Genomic DNA, 26,488 nt, shown 5'->3' with positions numbered 1-26,488 from the left:
CACTTCCTAGCTATTTTTATTTTTGCTTTTAAACTGGCTTGGTGGGTTTAAACTTTGCTCAGAACACAGAATTCCTTCTTGGGCTAGGACCATGCATGCTCAGTTTCCACTCAGCTGGAGTTTTATTATGAAATTGAAAACCCCTGAAAATAAGATTACATAAATAGTTTTAAATAATGAGATTATAGTAGAACGAAAAATTTTCCCAGAAGGTTATGATAAATTTTCCTACAGCATACAAGGTAGTAAATATGAAAGTTAATGTTCAAAGCCAGTGAGAAATAGTCTTCCCCTGTTGTTTTCCTTTGTGTTTTGGGGAAATGGTAGAGATAATTTTGTCAGAGTAGGTCTAAATGTAAACTATTCTGCATTTGTGCGTTAAAATTGTAAAGAATGGGGGATGAAGGAGAACCAAGAACACGCGTAGACCCCCTCTTTCATTTTAAGCGGCTTGCCTGATGCTTCATTGCTAACGATATAGACAGCTGCCCTGGGGACCCAGCTCCCTGTTCTCCAGCAGACTTCTCTCCGTGTCTACAAGGGCCCGTTGGCCCATATAGCTTTCCCTGATGATCCTATGTTTGGAAACATATGCTCCAGTAAAGAAAACTACATTTCTTAAGAATAAAATGATTTTCCCATTTTTAATTAACCAGATAGATAAAACTGACCTGCTTAAGGTAACCCCTTATTGTCTCCCTGTATTGGTGTATTATTATTGTTAATTATCTTGTGATCATTGCTCAATACCACTCTGTTCCAAGTACCACACTTGGTACTTGGCATAGGTTATCAGCAACCCTGAAGCAACTTTGCTGTGATGCTGTAATGCTGCACTTTTGAAAGGAGAAAACAATGGATAAAGTGAGATTAACTTGACCGGAAGTGCAAGATACAGGACTTGAATAAGGTCTCTCAGATTCTTCATTCTGTACTGCTTTTTCTACCATACCATGCAGCCCAAAACAGAGTAACTTGACCCTTTTGTTAAGAGACCAGAAGTCCCTCAACACAGTTCCAGGCTGATCTCAGTTCATGAATAATGCTGCCTCTTGTTTGCCCGTAGTCCACCCAGTGGTCCGTACTGCTTAGTTTTCTCAGTGTCTTCTAAGAAAATCAGTATAGTAAACTAGCTGAATATTGGTTTGAGGAGTCATATGTGTACAGAGAAGTCCACTTCCTCTGTATCCTAAATAGCATGCTGGTGGGTGGAAAGACCGGATATGGATTGGGGCAAGCCTGTCCTTACTCCAAGAATGTTTGATTCTTTGCTGTCAAAATCACCATTACGATGAAGTCAATGATACTTAAAATCAGAGAAGTTCAGTTTTGTATGAAAATCAGAGTCCAGATTGGCTGAGAGTCACTGCCCGTGTGGAAATGGGTGGGGCCGTACTAATCTCTGACTCCACCACGGACAGTGATGAGATGATGAGAACATTTCCTGAATGTTTTCTTGTCCCACTTAAAAAGAAAAAACAACAGAGAGTTCATAGAAGCTGAAGTGTCATGGTGAATTGAGTTGTGAAACTTTCAGGGGAAGATCATGTTCAAAGAGAGTCATCCACAGAGCCAGAGAGCACGGAGTGAAAAGGACGAAGTAGATTATCTCAGGATCAGGAAAGCAGAAGTCTTCGGACAATGCCCAAGACCTTACCACTCCAGCTACAACAAACCTGAGGGCGGTTAATACTTTTGGTTAGCACACAAGTACATGGTTCAGGGACCTGACATCTTGCTTCAAAGTCTTTCAACAAATAATGCTTGATTTAAATGCCATGCTTCAGCTCTGAGGCCATGGTGAATGACTGATAAAGCCGCAAACCCACAGATAAGCACTAGGGGACAGGTACCCTGTGAAATTTAGGGAAGGCAGTTATTAGGTCTCTGACCAGCAAGAGCATATTCAAATCCCTCTGGTGCAGTTTTTGTTGTTTGCAGAAACCTAATGGATTTTTCAAAAATAAAGTTGAAATACTTGGGCCCTTTTGGAAAAGGTCAGCCCAGAGATCTGCTGAACGTTCTTTTCCTGAACTAGAAGAAACAGGGCAAAAATGACTACCCTGTCATGCAGAGAAATTATCCCAGCATCTTTGGGGGCAGTCCGAATGGTAAACGGTTCCTATTTATCGAACTGATGGTTAAGTACCAAGCCCTGTCCTAAGTGTCGGATCTCCATCGTCATCTCGGAACAGCTCTAGAAGACTGGGGTTACTTCGTGATGTTACAGATTGGGAAACTGAGACCTCACCCAGGGTAAACGACTTGTTCAGAGGCGCAAATTGGCAGAGCCAGAATTTAAACTCCAGTCTCTCAGACCCTCTCTCCCTGGATCAGGTTGTGAATTACGGAGGCTTAAGTCTGAAAGGGAATCTACAAGTAACTTAATCCGGAGCATTTATTTTACAGATGTGAAAATTGAGGTTTTGTAAGATTACTGTTCCCTGCTGTGTAAATGAGTTGTTTTTACTGCAAATGTTTAAAAGAAGTATAAATCCTAATGTTTCCAACCATGACCTGAGGCTCATGTCACATACTCCCGCCCCCACCCCACAGTACTATATATCTTCATCTTGCCATAGAACCCTCCAGTTAGGAGGTGGGGTTGATTGAGCGCCCTGGGGCGGGAACATGGCACTGAGTCAGGAAAACCTTTTCAGAGCAGTAGGTTGGGGCCGTGTAGTGGGCGATTGCCCTCTGGATTTGCAAAGCGTCTGCCTTGCACTGATATCCTCGTTCCCCCTCCCATTGCCACTCCTGTCCCCATTTGCTCTAGGCCAAGAAGAGACCAACATCTGGTGACAGACAGTAGTTCCCAAAAACTTATGAAAACCACATTGCAAAGGGGATCGAGAGCCATAGCACAGAATCTGTTCGTTACTTTCTCATCTGCAACAGACCATTTATGTTTTGTTTTTCTCCTCGCTAATGCGCTGCTTCTAGGGCACTGGGGACATTAACTGATTTCCAAGGTTGATTTAAAGCAGCACGAGTGAATTAGAAAGATTTTCTTTGGAAAGTATTATCTTGAATAGCACAATATTTATCTTTTAAATTCGTAATCAAAGTATATGTTACTGCTTCAAATTCTCTGTCTTTAAACCCTTAATGCTTAAATTTTGAAAGTGTTTTTCTTTATTTGCATTTTAAATACTGAGGATAATACTGAGTTCAAAGAGGTAACACTTCCAGGAGCCTCTAAAATTTCCATTGTGATACAGTATCGATGGCCTTCTCTAGAAGTGTTTACATTGGTTCGTTCATAAGGGCGCCTGGGTGGCTCAGTCGGTTGGGTGACCGACTTCGCTCAGGTCATAATCTCACAGATGGTGATTTTGAGCTCCGCGTCAGGCTCTGTGCTGACAGCTTAGAGCCTGGAGCCTGCTTCGGATTCTGTCTCCCTCTCTCTGCCCCTTCCCCGCTCGTGGTCTGTCCCCCTGCCTCTCTCTCAAAAATAAACATTAAAAGATTGTAAAAAAAAAAAAAAAAAAAAAAAAAGAAGTGTTTACATTGGTTCCACATCTAGCCGTTCGAATTAGATGCAAGTATATTTATAATCATTTAATATATATAGCTGTCTAATCATTATAAAAGACTTCACGCCGAATCTCATGTGATATTGTTTTAACTTATCAAACCTCTAGGAGAAGCCACATTGAAATGTTCCTTGGGAATGTGATTTTTTTTTTTCCTTACCTGAAGCTCGGTGTCTCCCAAAGCAACTTCAGGAATCATGCTCCCTGAGTAATCCAGAAGGACTAAGAATAATTGAATCCAGCTATATCCTAACTTCTCCTGCTGAAAGGTTCTGGCTGTTGCTTCACTTTCTACGAAGTAATTGAGCTTATGCCTTGAAATAAAGTCCAAATACTTGAGAAGAAAGTGAGCCCCTCTCTTTGGTGGTATGTTTTAAGTCTTCCAGCCTACATTAGATGGGGTAAGGATAGCCCACCCACGTGGATAGCAATCCACGTGGTGTGGACTACAGACTCCTGGGTGTCCCTGAGACCCTTACAGTGAGTCCCCCAGGCTGGAACTGTTTCTGTAATGACACTAAGATGTTTTCGGCCTCTGACAGTGTAATGGTGTTTGTACTGATGGCACAGAATCATTTGGGGTGGGGGGCGGGGCGGGATCTGCTAGCACCCTGGGATGAATCGAGGGAATAGCCCACACTGTATTTGTGTCACTATATTCTTGAGTCACACACTCGCAGTTGGGAAGAAGATAAGGCAGTTTCACTTCATGATGTCTTTGACAAAGCAGCAATGACTATTCATTTTATTTAAGCCTCTACTACCGAATATAGGTCTTCCTGTATGCTCTACGCTGGAGTGTGAGATGTCTATAAATCCCTTCTGCAAACCAAGGTACCGTGGTTGTGTCAAAGCAAAGCTCTTGTGGTGGTTTTAGTTGTGACCTACGCGAGCCTTTTTTTTTCTTTCTTTGATGGAATACCATTGCTACTTGAAATAGCCCATGAAAGACAAACTATTTGCTTATGTAAACTCTAGTATTTAGAAGACATTTTCTTTAAAATGAGTGAAACCAGTCTGACGCTTTAAGGAAAACAACTCACAGTGCGATGATTAAGTTAAACGCGACGAGAATAGGAGAGAGAGATCTGTCTCCTACATTATGAGATAGAAATTTTTGCATCACTGATGTGTACGGTCAGCATCTGTGCACAGTGACTGCACTTGGAGCCCTCGGCAAGTACCTGTTGTGAGGTAGACGCTCTGCGTTTGTGGCTTGGCTGCGCGTGAAGCGGGGAAGGGTCTGGGCGTGTGAACTGTGTTATGTACTTCCTCGGCCTCCAGGAAGCCTGTTTCCAGGCAGGTAGTTGAAAACACGACCCTGTCCCCATACCTTTATCTCCTCTGTGGAGTTTGGGAACACCAGCGTATAGATGCCGTTCGCTGTCCTCCCTGACTTGAATGCTTCTGCACAGTCTCTGAAAACGACTGCTTCTTCCTTAGCACTGAAGGAGTTCTTCGCTGCTTTAAAAAAAAAAAAATAGGAAAGCATTTAAAGGGAGTTCATGAAAAGATAAAAGTGTATTATTTTGAGATGCACTCAGTGGTAAGTTTTATTACGTTTGAATTCTTATAATAAGCAAAAGGGACACACCAGCTCTTCTCCTTTCCAAAAAAAATTACTCCAGTAAGCCATACTTCTTTTTTTATTAATCAACTACATGTAATGCAACTATTTTGCAATTAAATGTAATAAACAATTACTTAAAAAAAAAACTTCCATCTTGACTAGAATCACATAAAGTTACTGCAAAAGAGTAAAAAAAAACGTACCTAAAAACAGTGGTACCTCTCCAGTGGCTGCGTGGCATATCCCATACAGAGGCCACGTCTTGATATATTTCTTTAGACTGTTGGGTAAAGACATGAAGTATTCTTTGGATTTTTAGCCCCTGACCCACAGTAGTTTGTGTTCAAGACTACCATTAATGTATCTGTGTTTTTGAAATTCTTACTCTAAGACAAAAAGTCCTAGTATTACAAAAGTCCCTCAGATTTTTACTCTGCTCTCAACATTTAGATTTCCCAACCCTTTCTGCCATTAGAAAAAAGGTGTGTGTGTGTGAGTGTGTGTGTGTGAGTGTGAGTGTGTGTGTGTGTGTGTGTGAGTGTGTGTGTGTGTTCGATCGTTCTTGCAGGTATGTATAGTAATTCTAGAGACCTACCAAAGCGCAGGTGTCTGGATTAGATGTACGGGTGGACATTACGGGTAGACAGTCTCTGCCGTCACATCAGCTAGAGACGCATGGGGAAAGGAAAGCCATTTCTGCTGCTCTGTCTCTCCTGTGCTCCTGATCTCTGCCAGGATTTGAGCTGCATGGTTTTCTCTACTTTGGCTCATCAGAGCTAACACCTCAAGTTATCTTACTCCCACCAGATATCAGATGATTGTCTTTTCCTTTTCTATGAAGGTGAAACTCTGAGTTTTCCCAGTTATAACAGACTGAAACTCTAGCTAGAAGGCGCCTACTGCGAACTGGCCCTCCAGTGTCAATCCTGCCATTTAGCATCAAGATAGCGCTGTTTCTGTTTGTTTCCTTGTGTAAGTAGAAACCTCGTTTAAGTGTTTCTATTAAGATTGGGATAACTGCATGGCTCGAGGATGATGAGAGAACACATTTCTTACGAAACTGAAGAATATCTTCACAGGATGTAAAATGCATCCGTGCCAAGAGAACACAAGTTTAAAGGACATTAGGAAATAAATAAGCCACAGTAAGAACTGGACCCGATTTGTTTACGAAAAAGACTTAAAATGAAAATACCGCACAGATTATGTATCACATTTCGGATTAATGACTGAAGCTGCCTCCCTTTTCTCCTCTAATATCCAAGGGAGATTGGAAGGTTAAAACAGTAATAAAGTAGGCAAAACATAACTAAGGATGGACTGAGAGAAGGGAACTGACATATCTTGAGTGCCAATTTTATGCCAGTCAATGCAAGCATTAGCTCAATCTTCACAACAGTCCTCTGGGTTTAGATTCACTTTTTCCACATAATAAATAAAGTCCACTGTGGATTAGTAACTTGTCCAGCCTCATAGCACCAGATAATGATGGAACTATAACTCAGAGTAGGCTCTTTGAGCCCAGGAATCATGTTTGGGGTGTTTTGCCTCATAAAAATTAATTAGTATAAATATGTATTCCCTCTCTCCTCTTCTTCCTTATTTTTATTCTATTTTATTTTTCCTTCCTGAACAGCATTTTTAAAAATTTTAATTCCAGTACAGTTAACATACAGTGTTATAATAGTTTTAGGTGTGCATCATAGTGATTTCACAATTCAGGGAACGGCCTGACTCAGTGCTCATCATGATAAGCGTGTTCTTTGATTTCCATCGCCTGCTTCCACCATCCCCTCACTCACCTCCCTTCTGCTAACAGTAGTTTGTTCTTATAGTTAAGAGTCTGTATTTTGGTTCTGTCTCTCTCTCTCTCTTTTCTTTTCCTTTGTTCATTTGTTGTGTTTCTTAAATTCCATGTATGAGTGAGATCATATGGTATTTGTCTTTCTCTGACTGACTTACTTCCTTAGCATAATGCCCTCTAGTTCTACCCATGTTGTTGCAAATGGCAAGATTTCATTCTTTTTTCATGGCTGAATAATATTCCATTACATACATATATTTTCCCCATAATTTGCCTATTGTAGATAATGCTGGAATAAACAGAGGGGTGCATGTATCTTTTCGGATTAGTGGTTTCATATTCTTTGGGTAAATACCCAGAAGTGGAATTACTTCCTCCTTCTTTTTTAATTGTTTCTGTATGAAGGCCCTGTAAAGCTTTTATAGGAAACATGTAAGAGAAATAGTCCTTTTCTGACAGATGAGAATTTTAAGGATTTTGAATTTCACTTAACCAATGCAATTAAAACAGAAGAAAAGATGATAGGTAAATTTGACTTACAGTTTGATGATATCATAGTCAATAAATTATGAACTGTCTCCATCAGATCATGTTGCTGCTTTTGGAGAACTGAGCTATTCACCGTGGCGGTCACTAATTGTTTTTCTAGTTCTTCAATGATGGAATTTTGCTTGGATACTAATACTTGGAGCTGATCTTTCTCTTCTTTTATCGACTGTAGTTGAACAATATGCTTGTCTTCCATGTCTAGCACTTTCTTTTCCAGGAAACTTGTAGAGGGAAATAATTGTTAGTTTAGTGAAGGGTTTTCTGATTGCTTTATATACATCAACTCAGTTTTGTACTTCTTTTTTTTTTTTTTTTGTAATGCTTATTTACTTTCAAGAGACAGAAACAGCAGAAGGGAGGGAGGGGCAGAGAGAGAGAGGGAGACAGAGAATCCGAAGCAGGCTCCAGGCTCTGGGCTGTCATCACAGAGCCCAACATGAGGCTCAAACTCACGAACCATGAGATCATGACCTAAGCCAAAGTCGGACGCTTAACTGACTGAACAACTGAGGTGCCTCTCGGTTTTGTAATTCTTTTTTTTTTTAATTTTTTTTTCAACGTTTATTTATTTTTGGGACAGAGAGAGACAGAGCATGAACAGGGGAGGGGCAGAGAGAGAGGGAGACACAGAATCGGAAACAGGCTCCAGGCTCTGAGCCATCAGCCCAGAGCCTGACACGGGGCTCGAACTCACGGACCGTGAGATCGTGGACGCTTAACCGACTGCGCCACCCAGGCGCCCCTCGGTTTTGTAATTCTTAAACAATCTTTAATATTTATTGAATTCGTGCTTCTCCAAGGCCCTCTGTTAAGATGTTAAAGGAGTTGCCGCAGCCCTGAAGAAGCTCTCAAACTTGCCGAGAACTGTAGATAAGCAGATGGGACATAGATATGAGGATAAAACACCCTAACCAAAATGTAAGGTCCGTAATTAGAAGTTATCACATGGAGTGCATTTGAAGACCATGATTTTGCTGAAGGGAATTGTGGACAATGAGAAGGCGGCCTTGGTGTTGGGAGCACATGGGGGAGAGTGGAAAGCCCAGGCTGAGAACCTCACTTCTGCATGTGACCACCTGTGTCACCTGCCTCAGGCTGTTCCCTGTCTGCATCTCAGGTGAGTGTCTATCTAAATGAACATCCACCTGTAGATATAAATTTCTATGTAAAATGAAAGCAGTAGATTAGATAAAGATCTCTGAGGTCCTTCCTAGTTCAAATAATCTGTAAGTCTACGATGCCTTTTTGAGGGCAGTAACATTTTCTGAATCTTTAATTCTGTGAGCAACATTACTCAGCCAAGAAACTGACTACCCACTAAAGATCTTACCTATAAGCAGTAACAATCAGTATAAATAATTATTATTAGAAATTCAGTTGTAAGTCTTAAATTTATCCCAGCCAAATCCTTGTAAATTGGTATATGACAGTAAGTGTTGTTCACTATTCCAAGTCAGAAAGTAAGCAGCTACTGTAATACCCTGATTTGCACTTTATTTATATTTCATCAGTTTTCTCCTATCTCTTTTAAAACTATTACATCTCATTATTTTTCCTGCTATCAGCTTATTCTTTTAATTGTGTATCATTTTGTTAATTTAAAAACTAAGATGACTTACTCTGAGCAGAAGTTAACCTAAAAATAAACGCACAAGGTGTACCCAGGTGGTTCAGTCGGTGAAGCATCTAACCCTTGATTTCAGCTCAGGTCATGATCTCATGGCTCGTGGAATGGAGCCCCGTGTCAGGCTTTGTGCTGACAGCTCAGAGCCTGCTTGGGATCCTCTCTCTCTCTTTTGCTCTGCCCTTCCCCCACTCGTGCTGTCTCTAAAATTAAATAAATATAAAAAAATAATAAATACATAAAGTTTTTCTGTTTTCTGCCTGAAATCATTTCTAGTACTATCATTATAGGCAGTATGCTTTCAAAGCACTCCTGTGATGCTTGACCTAGACAATTAACATAAAATAAGTGAGGCATTTTTAAATTACTAATCTACACTGCCTTCAAAATGACATTGCTTGAAATTTCTTATCCAGCTGTATTCTGTTGTCTTTAATACTTTGTGACGAGGCATAAGAGAAAGATGGGACAGTCCTATGCTCCAGAGTGTGAATGAGAGTGTGAACACTCCTAGATGGATATTTTTTTTTTAATTAGCCTGTATTGAAAAATTGTTTTTTTTTAATTTTTTTAAAAATTAGCCTGTATTGAAGAGTTCAGCAGGTCACCCCAGACCACACTGGCTCTGAGAGCAGGACCATGTAGGCACGGAAGCACAGATCATGGCATTTAAAGCTATAAGGAGTGTCAGATCATATCCTCCAGCAACACTTTGCAAAATGCACATTGGGACCTGTTACTGGCCTGTGAGATCCATTTCATGAGTCACAATCAGCACTTTTTAAATGAGAGCGAATTAATTACATAGGATAAAATAGATGAGAATCGAGTGCAAGTTCATAGCAACAACTCTCCACGCTGCAACAGATTCCGAGGCCCAGAGTGCTAAGTGGCGGAAGGAAGGAGATGGGGCGGTATGGGGAATCCATACGGTGGGTAACACTCTGTAGCGTGGTGTTTGGTTTTCTGATACAGGGAAATCAATGTGATCATCACCATAAAAATTGGACTTAAGTACAGCTTATCTTCCTATTAACATAACTCACAGGCAGGTGAGGAGTGTGAGGAAATACCCTGTGTAGGCAGAAATACCAAGGCTGAATCCTGTTTCTTTTATGAGTTTTTATTGGCTCTCTTTAGAAGGGGGCAGCATCCATGGTAGCACTTTTCAATAACAATAATTACCGTAACGATAATCACAGTTTAATCGAGCTGGTACAACTAGGGCCTAAATGAATCCTTTATTTTTAAAAGAAAAAAAAAAAAAGAATGATTAGGTGAAAAACACATAGTAATTTTCACCTTCAGCTGGTGAACCTAAAAATGGTATAGTGGCAATTTTCAGAATATCATTGACCCTGATCAGTACTCTGACTTCATCTGAAACTATTCCATGAAGAAAACAGTTGCACTTTTGGAGACACATTGAAAGTAATTTAAAGAAATGGTTTGGCACATGTGCAAAACATTCACATATATTTGTAACGATGTTCTTGCGAGCGAAATCCTAGGCTAGTCAAAACGTAAGGCACCAGAAAACACAGCATGCCAAACTCACCGAAAGATGAAAAATCATCTGCACAGTTTCCTTATTTTTATTTATTTACCATCATCAACTGAAGCCTTGTTATCGTCATTTCACATTTGTGTCAAAAGAGGCTGTGATTTCTGCAGCCCCTGCAAAGATTATTCTTTCTGCAGGTATAGAGTTGTTACGTATGGTGTTTATGACAAGTCTGCTGATAAAAAGCTATCCCTTTCACGATCTATACTCTGAGAGGCCATTCGGAAACAATCTGTGTACAACTCCCGCGTGAGTGAGAGATTTGCAGCCCAGGCTGTGGTGCACTGCTCTTGTAAGTAATATGCAGTCTTAGCGTGTCGGGTATGTTTGACACGGCGGTTTTACGGAGGAAATGTGATGTTTAAACTTAATGTCATATAAAACTAAACTCCGAGTATTGGAAAAGTGTACTGCTGGTCCATGTAGATTCAACTGGAGGACAACGTGAAAGATTTAAGTAAAAAAATAAAAAAGTTGGAGGATCACATAGGCAAGAATAATCAGAAGGTACAGCGAGCCTCAGGATGGTTGGGATCACTATTTTATATGTTGTGAAGCTTTGACATACAGAGACATTTCCCCAAATCATGATGAGCAAAGCATGTAGGGAAAGTTGTTGATTGTATTTCAAAGCAATTCCAGCTGACTGTGCGTAACGAAGTTTACTTGTAATAAGTGAAAACATGAAGCAGTGTGTCTGAACTCAGGAAGAAGATTTATACTCCTCAAGGCAAAAGGCAGTACGATTTGGCAAATATTTACAAAGATGATACTCGGGAAACATAACTGACATGCTTAACTGATAATTTTCGTGTTTTAGCATACTAAATTAGAAACATAAGGAGGCGATGGTGTGCAATACCAGGGTGCATTCAACAAACTAATCAAAACCTAGGTATCTCCCAGCCCATATTGTTTTGGCAAGCAACAAAAGTAATCACTCAGCTCCTGTATCTTCCTGTCACTGCAACTTCATTAAATAAAAGAGAACATTATTAAATAAGACCATTTTAAGAGATTGTTGTATCTCAACGTTTGGTCTCAAACTTTTATTTTTTTACTTTGCAGAAGAAAAAACATTGAAACACTAAAGAAAAATATTTGAATCAAAAAACTATATTTGCAAAAGAATAAAAAAATAAATCTATTTGCTTTTGAAAATTCTAAATCAACAGTGGGCTAAACTTGTTACCCAAAGAAGAGAAAGAATTATTTCAGCTGAGTTCTTGATTAACAGGAAAGAATGATCATAAGACAATAAGTTTATCGTCATTTTTGGGTAAGAAAAAATTATTTACTTGAAATTACTTAGTTCTGAAATACAGTATATTGTTGTCTGACCATTCTCCATGTCATATGCACATCTTGGTTAGAAACAAGTTGGTAGACAAAATTATCTTCGTGTACTCCCGTCTGCAATAAGCCTTTGAAAACAGTCCCCACTGATCACCCAAAGTTTGTTTTTGTATTGGCTTTCTTGGGGTTTTTCTAGATCTTATTTAAATATTAACATAATATTTATTAATGACTTCCATTTTTACTTTATCATATGTTTTAAGAGTAACTTTTGCACCATGAAATGTGCCTTGTTTACAGTGTAAGTGTAGTTTTCCACCTGTGGGTCATTTTGCATTGGAAGTGAAGAGGCAAAGGTAAAAAGCCTGGGCCAGTGTTACTTTTATTCCAAGACACTGGCAGCATTTTGTCACAGATTAACTTGGGCGGTATTGAGGCAGAGCTTGGAGAATCACTGGAGGAGAATCTTTAAGGGGCCAGAGAATGAAAAACATTGAAGACTGGATTAGAAGGCACACTTCCACTTTTTCCCAAACCCTCTCCCTGCCTTTCCCTCACGAGGTGTCCAGTCCTGACCCTGCGCGTTAAGAAATCTGGCATTTTGGAAGCCATTCTTAGAAATGATAGTCACGTGAAATAGGCTTTCAGATCTACAAGGTACGCAGTTCGGGCTTATAAACTTTTTTGTGTGTTTTTATTACCTGTTCTTATCTTGCAATTTGTTTATTTCACTGGTCTGGTCCAAAATCTGTTTTTCCAATTTGCTGGTGGAAAGGGAATGTTCCAGAAGCTGAAGTTCAAGTCTTGTTGTCTGATTCAATACCTAAATGTAACAAAATAAAATTCCTATTTGTCATTTTTAAAGTTACATATAACTTCCTTTTAATTAAGTCAGCTAAATTATAGGAAAACATAACTAAAGCGTTTTTTATTTACCCAAGTATCTTATTTTGGCATAGTCTTCATGTTCAGAAAAACCTTGAAGTCCTGGATTGCCTCAGACTGTGGTTGTTGTTTTTTTTTTTTTCTGGTTTTTCTTTTTTTTTTTCAACCATGTCTTTTTTTAGACAGTGTTTAATAGTTCTGGACAGTAGTATTTGTGTCAGATAATATAATGCTGTTCCTGTTGTCATGTTTTAGCATTTCTTTTCACACAGTGAGCCAAGTAGGAGTATACAATGGTCATATTTAGTACCTCAGAAGTTGTTGATAAATGGAAAAGGTTTTGCCTCTGCTCAAAACGAAATGCGGTTCTCTTACTTGTCAGTAGACGACATGGTTAGAAGTCACATGCTTCCATTCTATAAAAATGTAGCTCATTTTTATTTTCATTTTATTTTATTTTTTTAATATTTTTCAAATTTTTAATGTTTGCCTATTTCTGAGAGAGACAGAGTGTTAGCAGGGGAGGGGCAGAGAGAGGGGGAGACACAGAATCCAAAGCAGGCTCCAGGCTCTGAGCTGTCAGCACAGAGTCCGACGTGGGGCTCGAACCCACGGACCGCAAGACCGTGACCTGAGCCAAAGTCGGATGCTCAACCGACAGAGCCACCCAGGCACGCCAAATATAGCTCATTTTTAGCCCAGCATTTCCTACTTTGTATTCACTTGGTTAGCCTTTCATTTTTTTTCTTTTCCACTTCTCTCCTCTCTTTTTTTAATTTTAAAAGTCATGTCAGCCAGTTGGGAAACAGTAATGCATCACTATGAAGTTCAGTTTTGCTCTCCGGGCCCTGTCATATGCACTGTCACTGTTCCTGTCGTGTTCCAGCAACTTTAAGGATGACTTCTTTGGCGTTCGGCTACCTTCTAGCAGGAAGAGTCTGTTACTCACATCCTCTGGGTTGTGGTTATTCAGGATGTGACATCACGTGTAAGTGTAAGGCAGAATTGTTGCCCAGGAATAAGGGTCCTTGAGAGAACCATTGTTTGTTCAGGGTCTGTGTCATTCATAAAAGGCCTGGTCTGGCCCCACTGAGCAGCTTTAGGGACAGTCCTGTCCTTGGTCAAAGCTGGATGAGTTCATACCATGAGCTCATTCTTGTTGAATGAATGACGGCATTAGCTAGCAAAAAGGTTGGGTTTTAATATTAACACCTGGAATATAGATTTGGCCTACATCTTCTTCGGGCCCAAATATTCTATGTCAGTTATTTCTAAAAGGAACTGGAAACTTGGGTCTTTTATTTAATTCCTAAGGGCTAGGAAATGAGCACAATGGGCCAGAGGTAGGGAGGAGGGCATATAGGTCCTGACCGACCAAGGATCAACTGCGATGTTTTCCCATCACTTTTCCAAAGGCCTCCAGAGCAGGTGACTGTCTATCCAGGTCAGGTGGTTGTCTCTGGTCTGTAAGACCTCCGATCTCTACCTGTCCCTCATTGTCCAGTTCAATAACCTCTGAGTCTGACAGGCTAGAAGAATCTTCTAGTCAGAAAATTTTAGGTTTGGATTTAAACCCGTTTCACACAGTAATTGCTCAACAAATGCCTTAAATAGATTTGGTGCATAATTTGGTCCCTTTTCTAGGTTCAGACATTTTAATGTGTTTAGTTGGACATTATAGGCTGATTTCTTTATAGTCATCTTCTGATTTTCCCGTTACCATAGATCATGTGATACCTAGTTTCACAATTGATGTTTTAAAAATCATGTGATCCAACCAAAGCTTAATAAAAGCTAGAAAAACTGACTTACACAGGATGTAGCAAAGGTTTAAATCATTGCTTTTTTGAGGCACCTGGGTGGCTCAGTCATTTAAGCATCTGACTTCGGCTCAGGTCATGATCTCACAGTTCATGAGTTTGAGCCCCGTGTTGGGCTCTGTGCCGACAGCTCAGAGCCTGGAGCCTGCTTCGGATTCTGTGTCTCCCTCTCTCTCTGCCCCTCCCCCACTCATGCTCTGTCTTTCTCTGTCAAAAATAAATAAAAACGTTAAAAAAAAAAAGAAAAAGAAATAAATCATTGCTCTGTGTTTTACACTTTATTACCATTATCAGAAAATATGAGAAATGTTTACTCAACAGACATTTTTTGAATGAGCTTGATTTCCCGCTAGCTTTGCTATCAAACGGTGAGCGGTGTGACTTAGGCATTACTAATTTATTTTAATAATTAACTACAGATATGTTGATACACTTACATTAAAATTTGTATCTTTTCGTTTTTCACTTGTATCACCTCTTGGGATTACAATTTTCATACCTTGTGAATTCATCATGTGATACAGTTCTATTTTTTCTACACTGTTGTAACATTGTGGAAAGACTTGGTAAAGAAGTAACTTCTTAGTCTAGCCTCAGATAAAAGTGTTTTATTCTCCTACTGCTTCCTACTGTTTACCCTGCTTTATCCAACACTTCTTATGGAGACAAGGAAAGAATACCTGTACTCTTCTAGATGTGGTCTTATTACAGGTGGGAGGCTTGTGGTTTCTCTTACCTCGTGTCGCCTTCTGGCTCATGTCTGGCATTTCTTTCAGCTGAAGTAGCATATGGAAATAATAATACATCATAGAAAGCATTTGCTATTAAATCTACTTTTTTTTTCCTTTTGAGCATTACTTAAAACTGAGAGGAGGAAGGTACTAACTTCTTAAGCTTATAAAGAGACCAGAAAGCAGACGTACCAATGTTGAGACTTGAACTAGGAGCATCTCAGCAAATTCTGCCAACAGCACTTTTTTCCCACCTGGACTATTCTTTTTTTGTTTTTTAATTTTTTTTTTAATTTATTCATTTTTGAGAGACAGAGACAGAGCACAAGCGGGGGACGAGCGGAAAGAGAGGGAGACACAGAATCTGACACAGGCTCCAGGCTCTGAGCTGTCAGCACAGAGCCTGACCTGGGGCTCGAACCCACGAACCGCGAATTCATGACCTGAGCCGAAGTCGGATGCTCAACAGACGGAGCCCCCCAGGCGCTCCTCCCACCTGGACTATCCTTACTCAGTCACAGGTTGTATGTCATTTGGCCGGACTCTGGATGAATTGTGTTTTAATGTTCTCATGTTCACTGTTTTGCTCTTGTTCTTTTCTTATGTTCCTGTTATTCTCTCCTGCTGCGATTAATCAGCAGCTCATAAAACTGAAAGCTAAAAGGGAACTTAGAAGCCAGTCATTGGACCCAGCCCTCACTTGATAGTTGGAACTGCCAAGGCCCGCAAGAGCCGAGTCCCATATGCAGATTCACTCCCCAGGTGATGGTGAAACCAGACCCATTAGAGAACTCAAGACTTCCTGCCGATGGCCGAGCCCCCTGTGCCAGAACTACTGCTTGCTTCTGTCTATAACCTCATACCACAGATTTTAGAAACTCATACCACAAACTGCTTCCATAGTTCTTTGAGATTTTTTTTTTTTTAATTTTTTTTTCAACGTTTATTTATTTTTGGGACAGAGAGAGACAGAGCATGAACGGGGGAGGGGCAGAGAGAGAGGGAGACACAGAATCGGAAACAGGCTCCAGGCTCTGAGCCATCAGCCCAGAGCCCGACGCGGGGCTCGAACTCCCGGACCGCGAGATCGTGACCTGGCTGAAGTCGGACGCTTAACCGACTGCGCCACCCAGGCGCCCCTTTGAGATTTGATTTTATCTTGAAAGTTAGATTTAAGAACAAAGTCACTTGGGGCACCTGGGTGGCTCAGTCAGTTAAGTGTCCCACTCTTGATTTCGGTTCAGGTCATGATCTCACGGTTGGGTGCGTGAGTTTGAGCCCCATGTCTGGCTCTGCTTTGATAGTGTGGAGCCTGCTTGAGGTTCTCTCTCTCCCTCTCTCTCTGCCTGCCTCTCTCTCTCTCTCTCTCTCTCTCAAGGTAAATAAATGTTAAAAAATAAAAGAAGAAAGTTTCTTGTACTCATTTTTTAAATTTTATTTATTTTGAGAGAGAAATTGAGAGTTTGTGTGTTCGGGGGGAGGGGACGGGCCAGAGAGGGAGAGGGAGAGAGAGAATCCCAAGCAGGCTCCACACTGTCAGCACAGAGTCCAGCATGGGGCTCCATCCCTCAACCATGAGATCATGACCCAAACCAAAGTCAAGAATCGGATGCTCAACTGACTGGGCCACCCAGGTGCCCCACTGCTTTTCATTTCTTAAATGAAAATCTGAGGGCTTATCTAGAGTCCAGAGGATGCCAGCAAGGCAGAGGAGCATTTCTCATAGAGTGTCAAGTGTGCATCATATGAAATGATTTGAATGCCCTTCGTAGAAAAAAAATGTAATTTAACCTCAGTATTAAAAATGAAAACATATTTTAAATTCTTGTCCAGCCACAGATTGTTAATTTCTTATCAACTCCTCTTTTTTCCTGCTGCACTCGAGCTTTCTTCCCTCGCCCAGTATCCAACTAAGTAGCCACACAGTGCAATTTCTCGCTAGCAGTTACTAGCCCAGACCGTTACGGGTTTTCTGTTTCATCACTTACTTGTGCTTCAACATCCGTTAACTTCCGTGTTTGCTCTGCTGTCTGATTCAGTAAGTTTGTGCCTATTTCTATCATCACGGCCGTCTGGTTCTGTACTGCATTCTGTTGTATCTCTACTATTTCTTTCTTCATGTTGTCCTGGATATAATTCTCAAGCTAGAAAAGCACATGGGTGACAAAGACAGTCATCAGCCAAATCATCAGAAATCTTATTCCTAAGTATTTTCCTTTTCTTTTAAAAAATCTGTTGGAAGACCTGTGCCCTGCTCTGATCTTGCTGCTTTTTGTTTGTTCGTTTGTTTTTTATCACTAGCGGAACAACACAGTGTGGTAGTGTGTTGACTTAAAATCTGGCAGCTTAGTGACATCGTGTGTGGGAGACAGGCCGCTCGTCGTTTTTGGTTACCTGCAGAAGCCTACACTGCGGCCGGCAAGGGAGGCAGTGTGGCCCCAGCTCAGAGGCGGGCAGACAGCGGTGCTGTCCAGCGTTGTCTCGTCAGGCTGCAGCTCTATCCGTGTTAGGCAGGAAATGAAAATTTGGTAAGAAGCATCACTGTTTCTCCCCCATTCTAGACGTGTGGTTTCTTGAAAAAGAGACTTTAGAAGTCAGTCTTACACAGAGTATGAGGAAAGGCTCTCCTTTGGATTCCCCCCCCCCCGTAACAGAATCACCCCTCACTTCCACATTCTGCCGCCCTACCCCCCCCCACTTCCCTCTTAACCTTGTTTGTCTCCCATTAGACCTATTACGCTTTTCCCAACGTGCGTGCAGTCTTCCCAAGTTCATCATTTCGTATACCAGGCAAACTCGCAATCCTACAACTACTTCCTTTATCTACTTACACGGCCCGGCGTGGGGGCACGCCAGCTCAGTATAATATTAGCTTCAGCACGAAAGGGTGAAGAAGCTGATTTCACTGCCTAGGCACAGATACCTGTATCTTCGGCAGTAAAATTATATAATGAAATATAAACGCAGGACACCCAGGCGTATTGGGAAAAGCATGTGGACACCTGCTCTCCGATTTTCCCTTGACTTTAGGGATGTTGCTTAGCTTTGGGGGCACCCAGTGAACTCCGATATAAAATAGGATTTCTGATTGGTCAGAGGAGGGTTTGAAGGATTAACGAAGCTATGCTTTTATAGTCCTTGTGTGCACGCATAACTTCAGGTGCTTAAAATATAATTTTCTTTCTTTTTTGTGTTTCATGGTGAGCCAACGACAGAGCTCCAGGTGTATTCATTGACCCAAACTACAAATTCATGATAGCAGAAACCCCTATTTTTATTTCTCTTTCTCCTAGTTATAACTCAGAATTTTTTTAATTAAATGGAAAGATGAGGGTAAAAATGCTCATAAACACCTTTCTTTAAAACTCGTAATTCTCTGAGCAGAAACCATTCATAAAGTCTGTCATCAAACAGCCTTTCTCCTAAAATGTTAACCACAAAGTAATTCTCTGCTTCTGCATGTAAGAGTGAGAAAGCAGAATGGGAGGGGTGGAGCTATTCCCTTAGAGTTCAAAGGCTTCTTTGTTGGTACAACTTATTTTTTTGGTTTTAACTTATTAAACTTTTTTTTGAGAGAGAGTGGGGGTGAGGCAGAGAGAAGGGGAGAGCGAGAGTCCCAGGCCGACTCCACACCCTGCACAGAGCCCAGTGTGGGGCTCGACCTCATAACTGTGAGGTCACGACCTGAGCCAAAATCAAGAGTCTGATGCTTAACCGACTCAACCATCCAGGTGGTCCTGTTCTGTCTTGACCGGTATTATGAGTTCTAGAATTAGTGTTAGAATTTTATATTTTCTGCCTCTGTTGCTTGCTTGCCGTTGACTCTGTCCCTACTCCTGTGCCCTTCCCACCTCCCTCCATGCTGATTATCTTGAGGGTCACTGGTTGCTCCCTGGTTCTCCCCTGGTCCCTAGCAGATGAAATAGCCTGAAAGCTGACAATGACTACACAGCTCTGACCATCTGTAAAATCTTGTCATTGAAGCCTTTGCTTCTCCACGTGAATCACAATAGATGAGAGCGCCATAAAAAATGGAATCATGTGCTATTGCTTGGCGGCCCAAGAAATCTCTCTAGTGTAGACTTAAGAAAATCTGAAGAGCGAAACCCTTGTCAACCCTTCCCTAACTAGCGAATGATAACTGGCTCAGGCTTTTTAGTGACCATGTCCTTTCTTAATTTATTCTTCTTCCCTTCCCTCGCCTTTTTAAAATTGTAACTTTTATGATTTAAATAGATAATTTATGAGGACTCGTAGAAGTTTGTTATTTCTCCTTTCCTTCCCCCCCCCCTTCTCTCTCTCTCTCTCTTGTTCACACACACTCTCTCACACACAGAGACACTCTTTCTCTCTCTCTCATCACCATGGGAGTTTTGGAATTTTTGAGGTTAAAGTTAAAGCCATATAAGTCATCGAGAGGAGTTGTCTTAGTTACTCTTAACACCCAGCAAAGATAATATTTAGAGAGACTTATTCCGGGAAGTTTGGGCTCATTAAAGATAGATTCAAGCTGGAGTTTGGTTGAAGTCCATACTGCAAACTCATAATTTATCAACTAGTATAAATAAAGGTCTTAATCTTCTTATTGATTTGAGTACTTAAGAACTTAAATAAAAATGATTCTGCCCCTTGTCGTTCTAAATCATACAACTAGGGGAGAAGAATAGGTCCTTGAGTGCCCCCTACCCCGTGTTAGAACTACTGAGTCACCTGTGGTTACAGCCATCAAGAGACATGAGAAGCTTGTTTATAATTTGACATTTTAGAGTCTAGTTCCCATTTAAAATTAGACTCAGGAACGAAAATAAAAGATCCCAATTTTTAAAAGTAAAAAAAAAAATAAATAACTTTATTGCCATAACTTTTTTCTAAGGTTGAAAACAATAGAATACAAGATGTCTTTTTAAGTCACTATTTTTCAGCTTTTCCGGACTACAAAGTATCTGGGTATGGTGGGTGTGTGGGTGTGATTAATCTTCCATTGAAGCAAATTACAGATTCACTTATGCATGTGTGGGTGTGTATAGATCTTATTTATATTGTCTGTATGTGTATAGTGTCTGTATACAGTACCTACAGCTAAATAAAGTAAAAGCCTACATGCTACGGACCCAGTACCTAATTGAAGTCAGTGGGAAGACAGTGGAACAGAAACAGAAATACCAAGGAGTAGACATTTTTGTCTTGATTCGTGAAGAGGTTTGTGCTCTCACGCTTGAAGCAGTGAAGATAAATTAAGATTTTAAGAGAAACGGGTGCCGTGGCAGCTGAGTCCTCTTTAACTACAAAGAACGTGTTTAGTCCCAGGAGCAATAGGAAAACCACAACCACCGTAGCTAAGGTCTGCTGCTCACTGCCGCCGTCCCTGCTCCTGCGTCCACTCTTCCCATGGGCCCCAGGCACCCCACACGCGGGCTAGAACTGGCCGTCTGGAGGCCACGCCTCACTTGCCCTGCCTTCTGCTTCTTTTCCAGCTTATTGCCCTGGAACGTCTTTCTTTCTGTTTAGTATCGCTTATTTTTATTGCCTGTGAAATATAGAAGTCTGCCCAGTGCAATTCCATTCTGGTAGAAGGAAGCCTCAGTTCAAGGAAAAACATGGGACGAATGAGATCTCTGCTCCCGTCGGCAGTGTCCCTCTCCGCTCCTCGGGCAACTGTTTCCGTCTCTGTCATCGGCACTTAGCCATTCCTATCAAAACAGTTCCGAGATACTTGAACCTCCCAGGGGACATGGTTCTTCCTCATTTCACACGGGTGGCTTCACACACTCATGTTTTGCAGGAATGTTTGACATTGCTTTCATGTCAGAAGATGATTATGCAGCGCTTCTGACTTGTGGGTCCAGGTGCGCACCCCCCAAAAGTCCCCGTTACAGTTTGGAAGGAGGTACGGACATTCATTTTTGCCCCCTTCTTGAGTTGTTGGTCTAAGCACTCAAAGTGCAGGTCTTTGAGCGGTTTCTCTTCCCTCGGAATTCAAATGAATGATCCAAATTCAGTTAACATTTCAAGGCTGTCACCGTCATTATAGTTGCATAGATAGTTGCTTAGTATTGGTTTGATTTGCTAAAAGAGATTGCACTCAAAACACAACCTTTAAAAATTGGCAACACATTGAAGTTCAGGCAACCAGAGTAAACTCTTTTAACATACATGGATATATATATGTTTTTTAATGTAAAATGTGTCCTGAAGTTTTTGATTACTCTTTCAACATTTGGAACAATTATATTTGACAGGAAAAAGAAGTCTGTTTGCAAGGTAACTGTGGCAGATTGATTACGCATTAAAATGGTTCCCTCACTATCTTTGATCTCACCAAGATTATCATCATTATTTTTTCGACCAAAAGGAAAGTAATCTTGAAATTGGCTGGGGAAAGGAAAACATAGATAGTGTATGAAAACTATCGCCAACTGGGAGATTTCAATCTTGGTCCCGTACCAACTATATAGTCCTGGTTGAGAGGTCTTTGCTATTGAAATACAGCTCTGTGTCCTGATACCTTTTAATTAAGTGGTTTTTGTCCATCTGAATGATCTAACCTCCCTAGGAAAGTTTTCACTGGGAACGTTTTATTCTCTACCATTTCCATGTAGAAACAAGTCACTGTAACTGTTCTCTCTTGCACACACACATCCCCAAAGAGGGTTTGGTTTTTCTCCTACCTCAGCAATCCTTCCTGACTTGATCCCTTCTTTCCTGCCCCCCCCACCCCACCCCCAACCCAGTGTCTGGATCTTCAGGATTGTCACACAGCCCCTGACCGGCTTCTGGCAACCCCACCCTGAGTGTTGTGGTCACTCTTCGGCTCAGGTCACTCCCTCGTGGCTGTGCCTGTGAAGATTCCCCCGACTGGTGGCACATACTCCTTCTGGTCTGTACTCTAATCTTGCAGCCCGGTTCCCTCTGTGCACACCTTGCGCCGAGCTGTGCGAGAACCCTTAGGCTGCTTCCTCCCTCCAGCCTTTGTCTGCGTCTCTCTTGGCCCAGGGCCCTTGGCGCCCTCTGCGGTTATGCCCTACCCCATCGCATGCCCTTCTCAAAGGTCTCCACTGCACTGTGCGTTGTGTTTAGGTACCAAAAAGAGCGTCTTGTACTTGTTTTTCATTGATTTTTAAACCTCCTACTACTATCGATTTATGTTCTCATTTGCTTGGGATGTGGAAATTCGGGAGCCATCCTTCAGCCATACACCCTAGTAACAACCAAGCAAAGCCTTTGCTCTTACAATTAGCTTGAAAACTTGGATACAAGATTATTAAATCCAGGGATTTTCTGTTTAGAAGGCTTTTGACCTAATGTTCTTGGTTCCCTGGCATGAAGAAACTGAAACATCTTTTGAGGTTTTCAGACAGAAAAGTGGCAAAATGGGCTTTCCTCCCACTCCTTATAAAGTGTGTGGGGGTTGGTTTTTTTTGTTTGTTTTGTTTTGTCTTTACTCTAGAGCTCTCACTTCCTAAGCAGTTACATACTCTGCAGTGTTGAAGGAGAGATACAGACATGAAAGAGGCGAAGGCCGAGAGATGTCTGTCCTCAGCCACACTTGTAGGACTTGAGGGGGCAAATACATTTGCCTGTACATTGGGGATGATGTTCAGATGCCCTGTGAGCTGGAAAGTTCTCTCTTTCCTCTTTGTATGGATGCCGTACTTGACTTTATCTAGCCGAGAGAAGTCGATATTGAAGCCAAGTGCCTTCCATGGACTGTCAATAATTTGGGCCCTTTCTCTCCACAGCCAGTGTAAGGTGCTTCAGGAAACGGGGGAAGCGTGGCCCTGATGGGATAGGTTTTCCAGGTTGTTAATAAGCAAACTTGTCTCCATCCACCATCGCTCCGTGGACCCCACCCCACAGACGATCTTTCAGGCACTTCCTATAACTAATTTGTTCCGACCTATTTTTTCAGGGATTTTTTTTCCTGTTAATAATTTATGAGCGACTTTTTGTTGTCTGATATTGTATCTAGATAACCCCTTTCCTATTTTCACTGGTCATAAAGAGACTAAAAGTGTGCTTGTTGAGAGCTGTAAACTTAAAGACATAATACGGAATAGAGCTTCAGGCACGAGCTGGTGCCATGCTGACATTCATAGCTTGTCCCCCACCTCCTGTGACTGAGAAAATTTCAGATAATTTGAATACCACTATATCTGTGCTCCCTCAAGCTGTATTTCTTTTGCTTTTATTTGTGAGTGTGACAACGTATCTCTTTTTGTTATTTAATGGGGGGTTTTAATCACATAAGCTCACATCTCTTTGCCTTTTTGTATGTCTCCCTTACCATCACCCCAGAATCTAAGGAGAAAGTGTATTTTTCCCCTTAAGGCGTTCTAGTCATTGCCTACTGATGAAATGGCTATTTTCTTCCTCAATAGCAGGCATTTTAAATATACTCAAGCTTAAATATAAAGAGGCTGGTGTAGTAACATGAATTTGTTTAAGCATTTCGTATGGGGAAAGGTGTCATGTTTTACCTATGTGTGGCTTTTTAAAGTGTTCTTAAGGTACATATATACTTACCTGAATATATACTAGAGCTCTAGCTCACAGCATCTTTTTTTTTTTTTAATGTTTACTTATTTTTTATAAAGACAGAGTGTGAGCAGGGGAGGGGCAGAGAGAGAGGGAGACACAGACTCTGAAACAGGCTCCAGGCTCTGAGCTGTCAGCTCAGAGCCCCACGCGGGGCTCGAACTCATGAACCGTGAGACCATGACCTGAGCCGAAGTCAGTCACTCAGCCAGCTGAGTCACCCAGGCGCCCCTCTGGCTCACATCTTATAGAGACTCATAAGTCAAGGAGCAAATAAATGCTGCAGATACCCTCAGGTGATGGATGTGGTTATATAAAGCAAGAATGGCAATAGCAATTTACAATTGCAGAGTGATTTTTTAGATGTTCACTTCTTTATGAATATATAAATATAGTTATTTATGTACTAAATATACATTTCTTTGTATATTAATATATTTCACTTGACTTACTTCCTTCACTTGGGTTTTCCCCAAACCAGAGCCGGGGACAAAGGCATGTGTGCAGGAAGTTTATTTAGGAAGCGGTCACGGGGAATGACCACGGAAGACAGGCGAAGGCAGCAGGGAGGCTGAGGCTGGTGCAAACGTGGACTTGGTTGGCCACCACTGTGACATATCCCGCAATAACCTTCTGCGGAGCTGTAGGAAATGTGTTTCAGAACCGAACCCTCCACCTGTGGTGAGATGGGACACCTTCCATCCCTCCGGGCAAGGGTAGCCTCGAGGGCTGCTTGCGGGGCCTGGAGAGGCCACTCTGGCACCCCCAGCCGGCTCGGGACGGGGCAGGGAGCAGGGGTCCTCTGCTGGCCCCCTAGAGGCCTGGGTGTGGCGAGAAGAGGTGTTCCCCAGACAGCAGGGCGGTGCTCCCGGCCCGACTTCCAGATGAGAAAACTGAGTCAGACCACTCGTGTGCCTGTCACCCACAGTGCCGCGGACCAGAGCCTGGCGTGACGGAGGGTACGGCTAAGACGGCATGGCGCCTGTTCCACGGCACGTGGGATCATGGGGTGAAGCCCAAGCATCACCACTTTTCTGCCGTGGGAACCTTGAACCTGCACACGTCCTGCTGCAGACGAGAGCTGCCTTGGGAGCAGCCCTTCTGGGAATGACCGTTTGCGTGACATTGGACGAAGGGTGTGGCTGGAGGCCAGAAACGGGGAGCACCATGCACGGGAGGCACGAGCCTGACAGGGTTGCAGCAGCTAAAGCAGCTCAGAACTTGACTTTCCGCGTCAGCAAACGCTGTCCACACATTAGACATTCGGCAGACTTGTGCCCTGGTCTAGTTCTTGGCATATTTTGTTCTCAGCTCAGGAGGGGCTAGGGACACTTCCGAGAGGCAGAGAGGGAGCATAAAACTATTCTTGAGAGGCTTCTTTATGAGATGAACGGAATTATCAGTGATTACAAATGGGAGCTGTTGAAATTCTGTGCTGGGCACAAGATGGATGCATTTCTTGCTACCCTATACTGGAGGTTTCTTTGTGAAGGAAACCAACGTGTTCTTGCCTCTCTCAAAACTAAGGTGCACTGGGGCGCCTGGGTGGCGCAGTCGGTTAAGCGTCCGACTTCAGCCAGGTCACGATCTCGCGGTCTGTGAGTTCGGGCCCCGCGTCGGGCTCTGGGCTGATGGCTCAGAGCCTGGAGCCTGTTTCCGATTCTGTGTCTCCCTCTCTCTCTGCCCCTCCCCCGTTCATGCTCTGTCTCTCTCTGTCCCAAAAATAAAAAAAAAATAAAAAACGTTGAAAACTAAGGTGCACTGAGAGAAAAGACAAAGTAAGCACATATTTCGTTGTCTTTCTTTGGCAGCTATCTGCCTTTCAAACTACCTTTGAAACGTGTATTCACAGACATGCGTATTTATAAACGCGCGTATGTCCTCATGTGTGGACATGGAAATAGATGCAGATGTGTCCATCCATTTTCACTCCTCTCTGGCATGATAGGCTGTCAGAAGCTGAGGGGGAAGAGGCTTTAGAAATCTGTAATATTGTTGAAATCTCTCACTCTGTGAGCGGCGGGGGGTGGGGTGGGGGCAGGGGGTACCAGGGCCTGGATCGCCAGTGCTAGCTCTTAGCGGAATGACAGCAAAACCCCAGTTGCCCACGGCCGCGTCCCACACTCTCACCACTGCACTGCTGTACCCGTGCCCCCGGATGTTTAGTGGTACTTTCTCACTTCTGCGATGGATTCAGATCCCACAGCTTGTCTACATCGTCTGTCTGCCCTATTTCTGCTGTTTCTGTGTTCATGTGGCTCTGCCGAAATCCTGCAGAGATTTCCAGGGACGAGACAGAGTGGGCATCTTTGGAGTCTGGCTTTTTTTTTTTTTTTTTTTAATCTTTTTAACATGAAATAAATGTGCAGTGGCACAATTGCTATGCTAGATGGCTAGGAAGGGAGGGAAAGGGCTGAAGGAATTTAAATGATTTTCGTCTTGCAGATACTTCCAAGGCAAACTAGTTCTTTACAAGAAGTCTCTTTCACAGAAAGGTGGGGGAGGCGGATTGGGGCACACAGATGGCCGTGCTCAGGGAGTCTCAGGACTGGGCCTCGAGCACCCTGCTCAGTG

The 26,488-nt window shown here is 42.2% G+C and overlaps 2 protein-coding genes across 6 annotated transcripts in view; one reads left to right on the top strand and one right to left on the bottom strand.

Annotated features, from left to right (window-relative positions):
* MCPH1 (microcephalin 1) overlaps nucleotides 1–26,488 on the top strand; it is a 271,742-nt gene that overhangs the window by 141,785 nt on the left and 103,469 nt on the right. The window contains exon 13 of one of the 4 annotated variants that reach the window (XM_047090440.1): nucleotides 24,843–25,440. The exons of the other annotated variants lie outside the window; for them this stretch is intronic. Coding sequence (XP_046946396.1) covers nucleotides 24,843–25,025 — 183 coding nt within the window. The 3' untranslated portion in view covers nucleotides 25,026–25,440. Of the gene's footprint in view, nucleotides 1–24,842; nucleotides 25,441–26,488 lie in introns of those variants that run through there. 4 annotated transcript variants of the gene reach the window in all.
* The window catches only part of ANGPT2 (angiopoietin 2), a 57,813-nt gene that overhangs the window by 10,630 nt on the left and 20,695 nt on the right, over nucleotides 1–26,488 (bottom strand). Inside the window, exons 2-5 of one of the 2 annotated variants that reach the window (XM_047090441.1) lie at nucleotides 17,368–17,523; nucleotides 12,645–12,766; nucleotides 7,451–7,680; nucleotides 4,870–5,000 (exon numbers count right to left, since the gene is read on the bottom strand). In XM_047090441.1, coding sequence (XP_046946397.1) covers nucleotides 4,870–5,000; nucleotides 7,451–7,680; nucleotides 12,645–12,766; nucleotides 17,368–17,523 — 639 coding nt within the window. The remainder of the gene's footprint in view (nucleotides 1–4,869; nucleotides 5,001–7,450; nucleotides 7,681–12,644; nucleotides 12,767–17,367; nucleotides 17,524–26,488) is intronic. The other variant, XM_047090442.1, reaches the window with a different exon arrangement.

Source organism: Lynx rufus, unplaced genomic scaffold (genome assembly GCF_022079265.1).
Source record: "Lynx rufus isolate CCGP_SWC_20201006 ecotype Redwood Valley unplaced genomic scaffold, mLynRuf1.p SCAF_3, whole genome shotgun sequence".
Taxonomy (NCBI): Eukaryota; Metazoa; Chordata; class Mammalia; order Carnivora; family Felidae; genus Lynx; species Lynx rufus.
The sequence above is the reverse complement of the archived record's forward strand: the minus strand, read 5'-3'. Positions and strand labels throughout refer to the sequence as shown.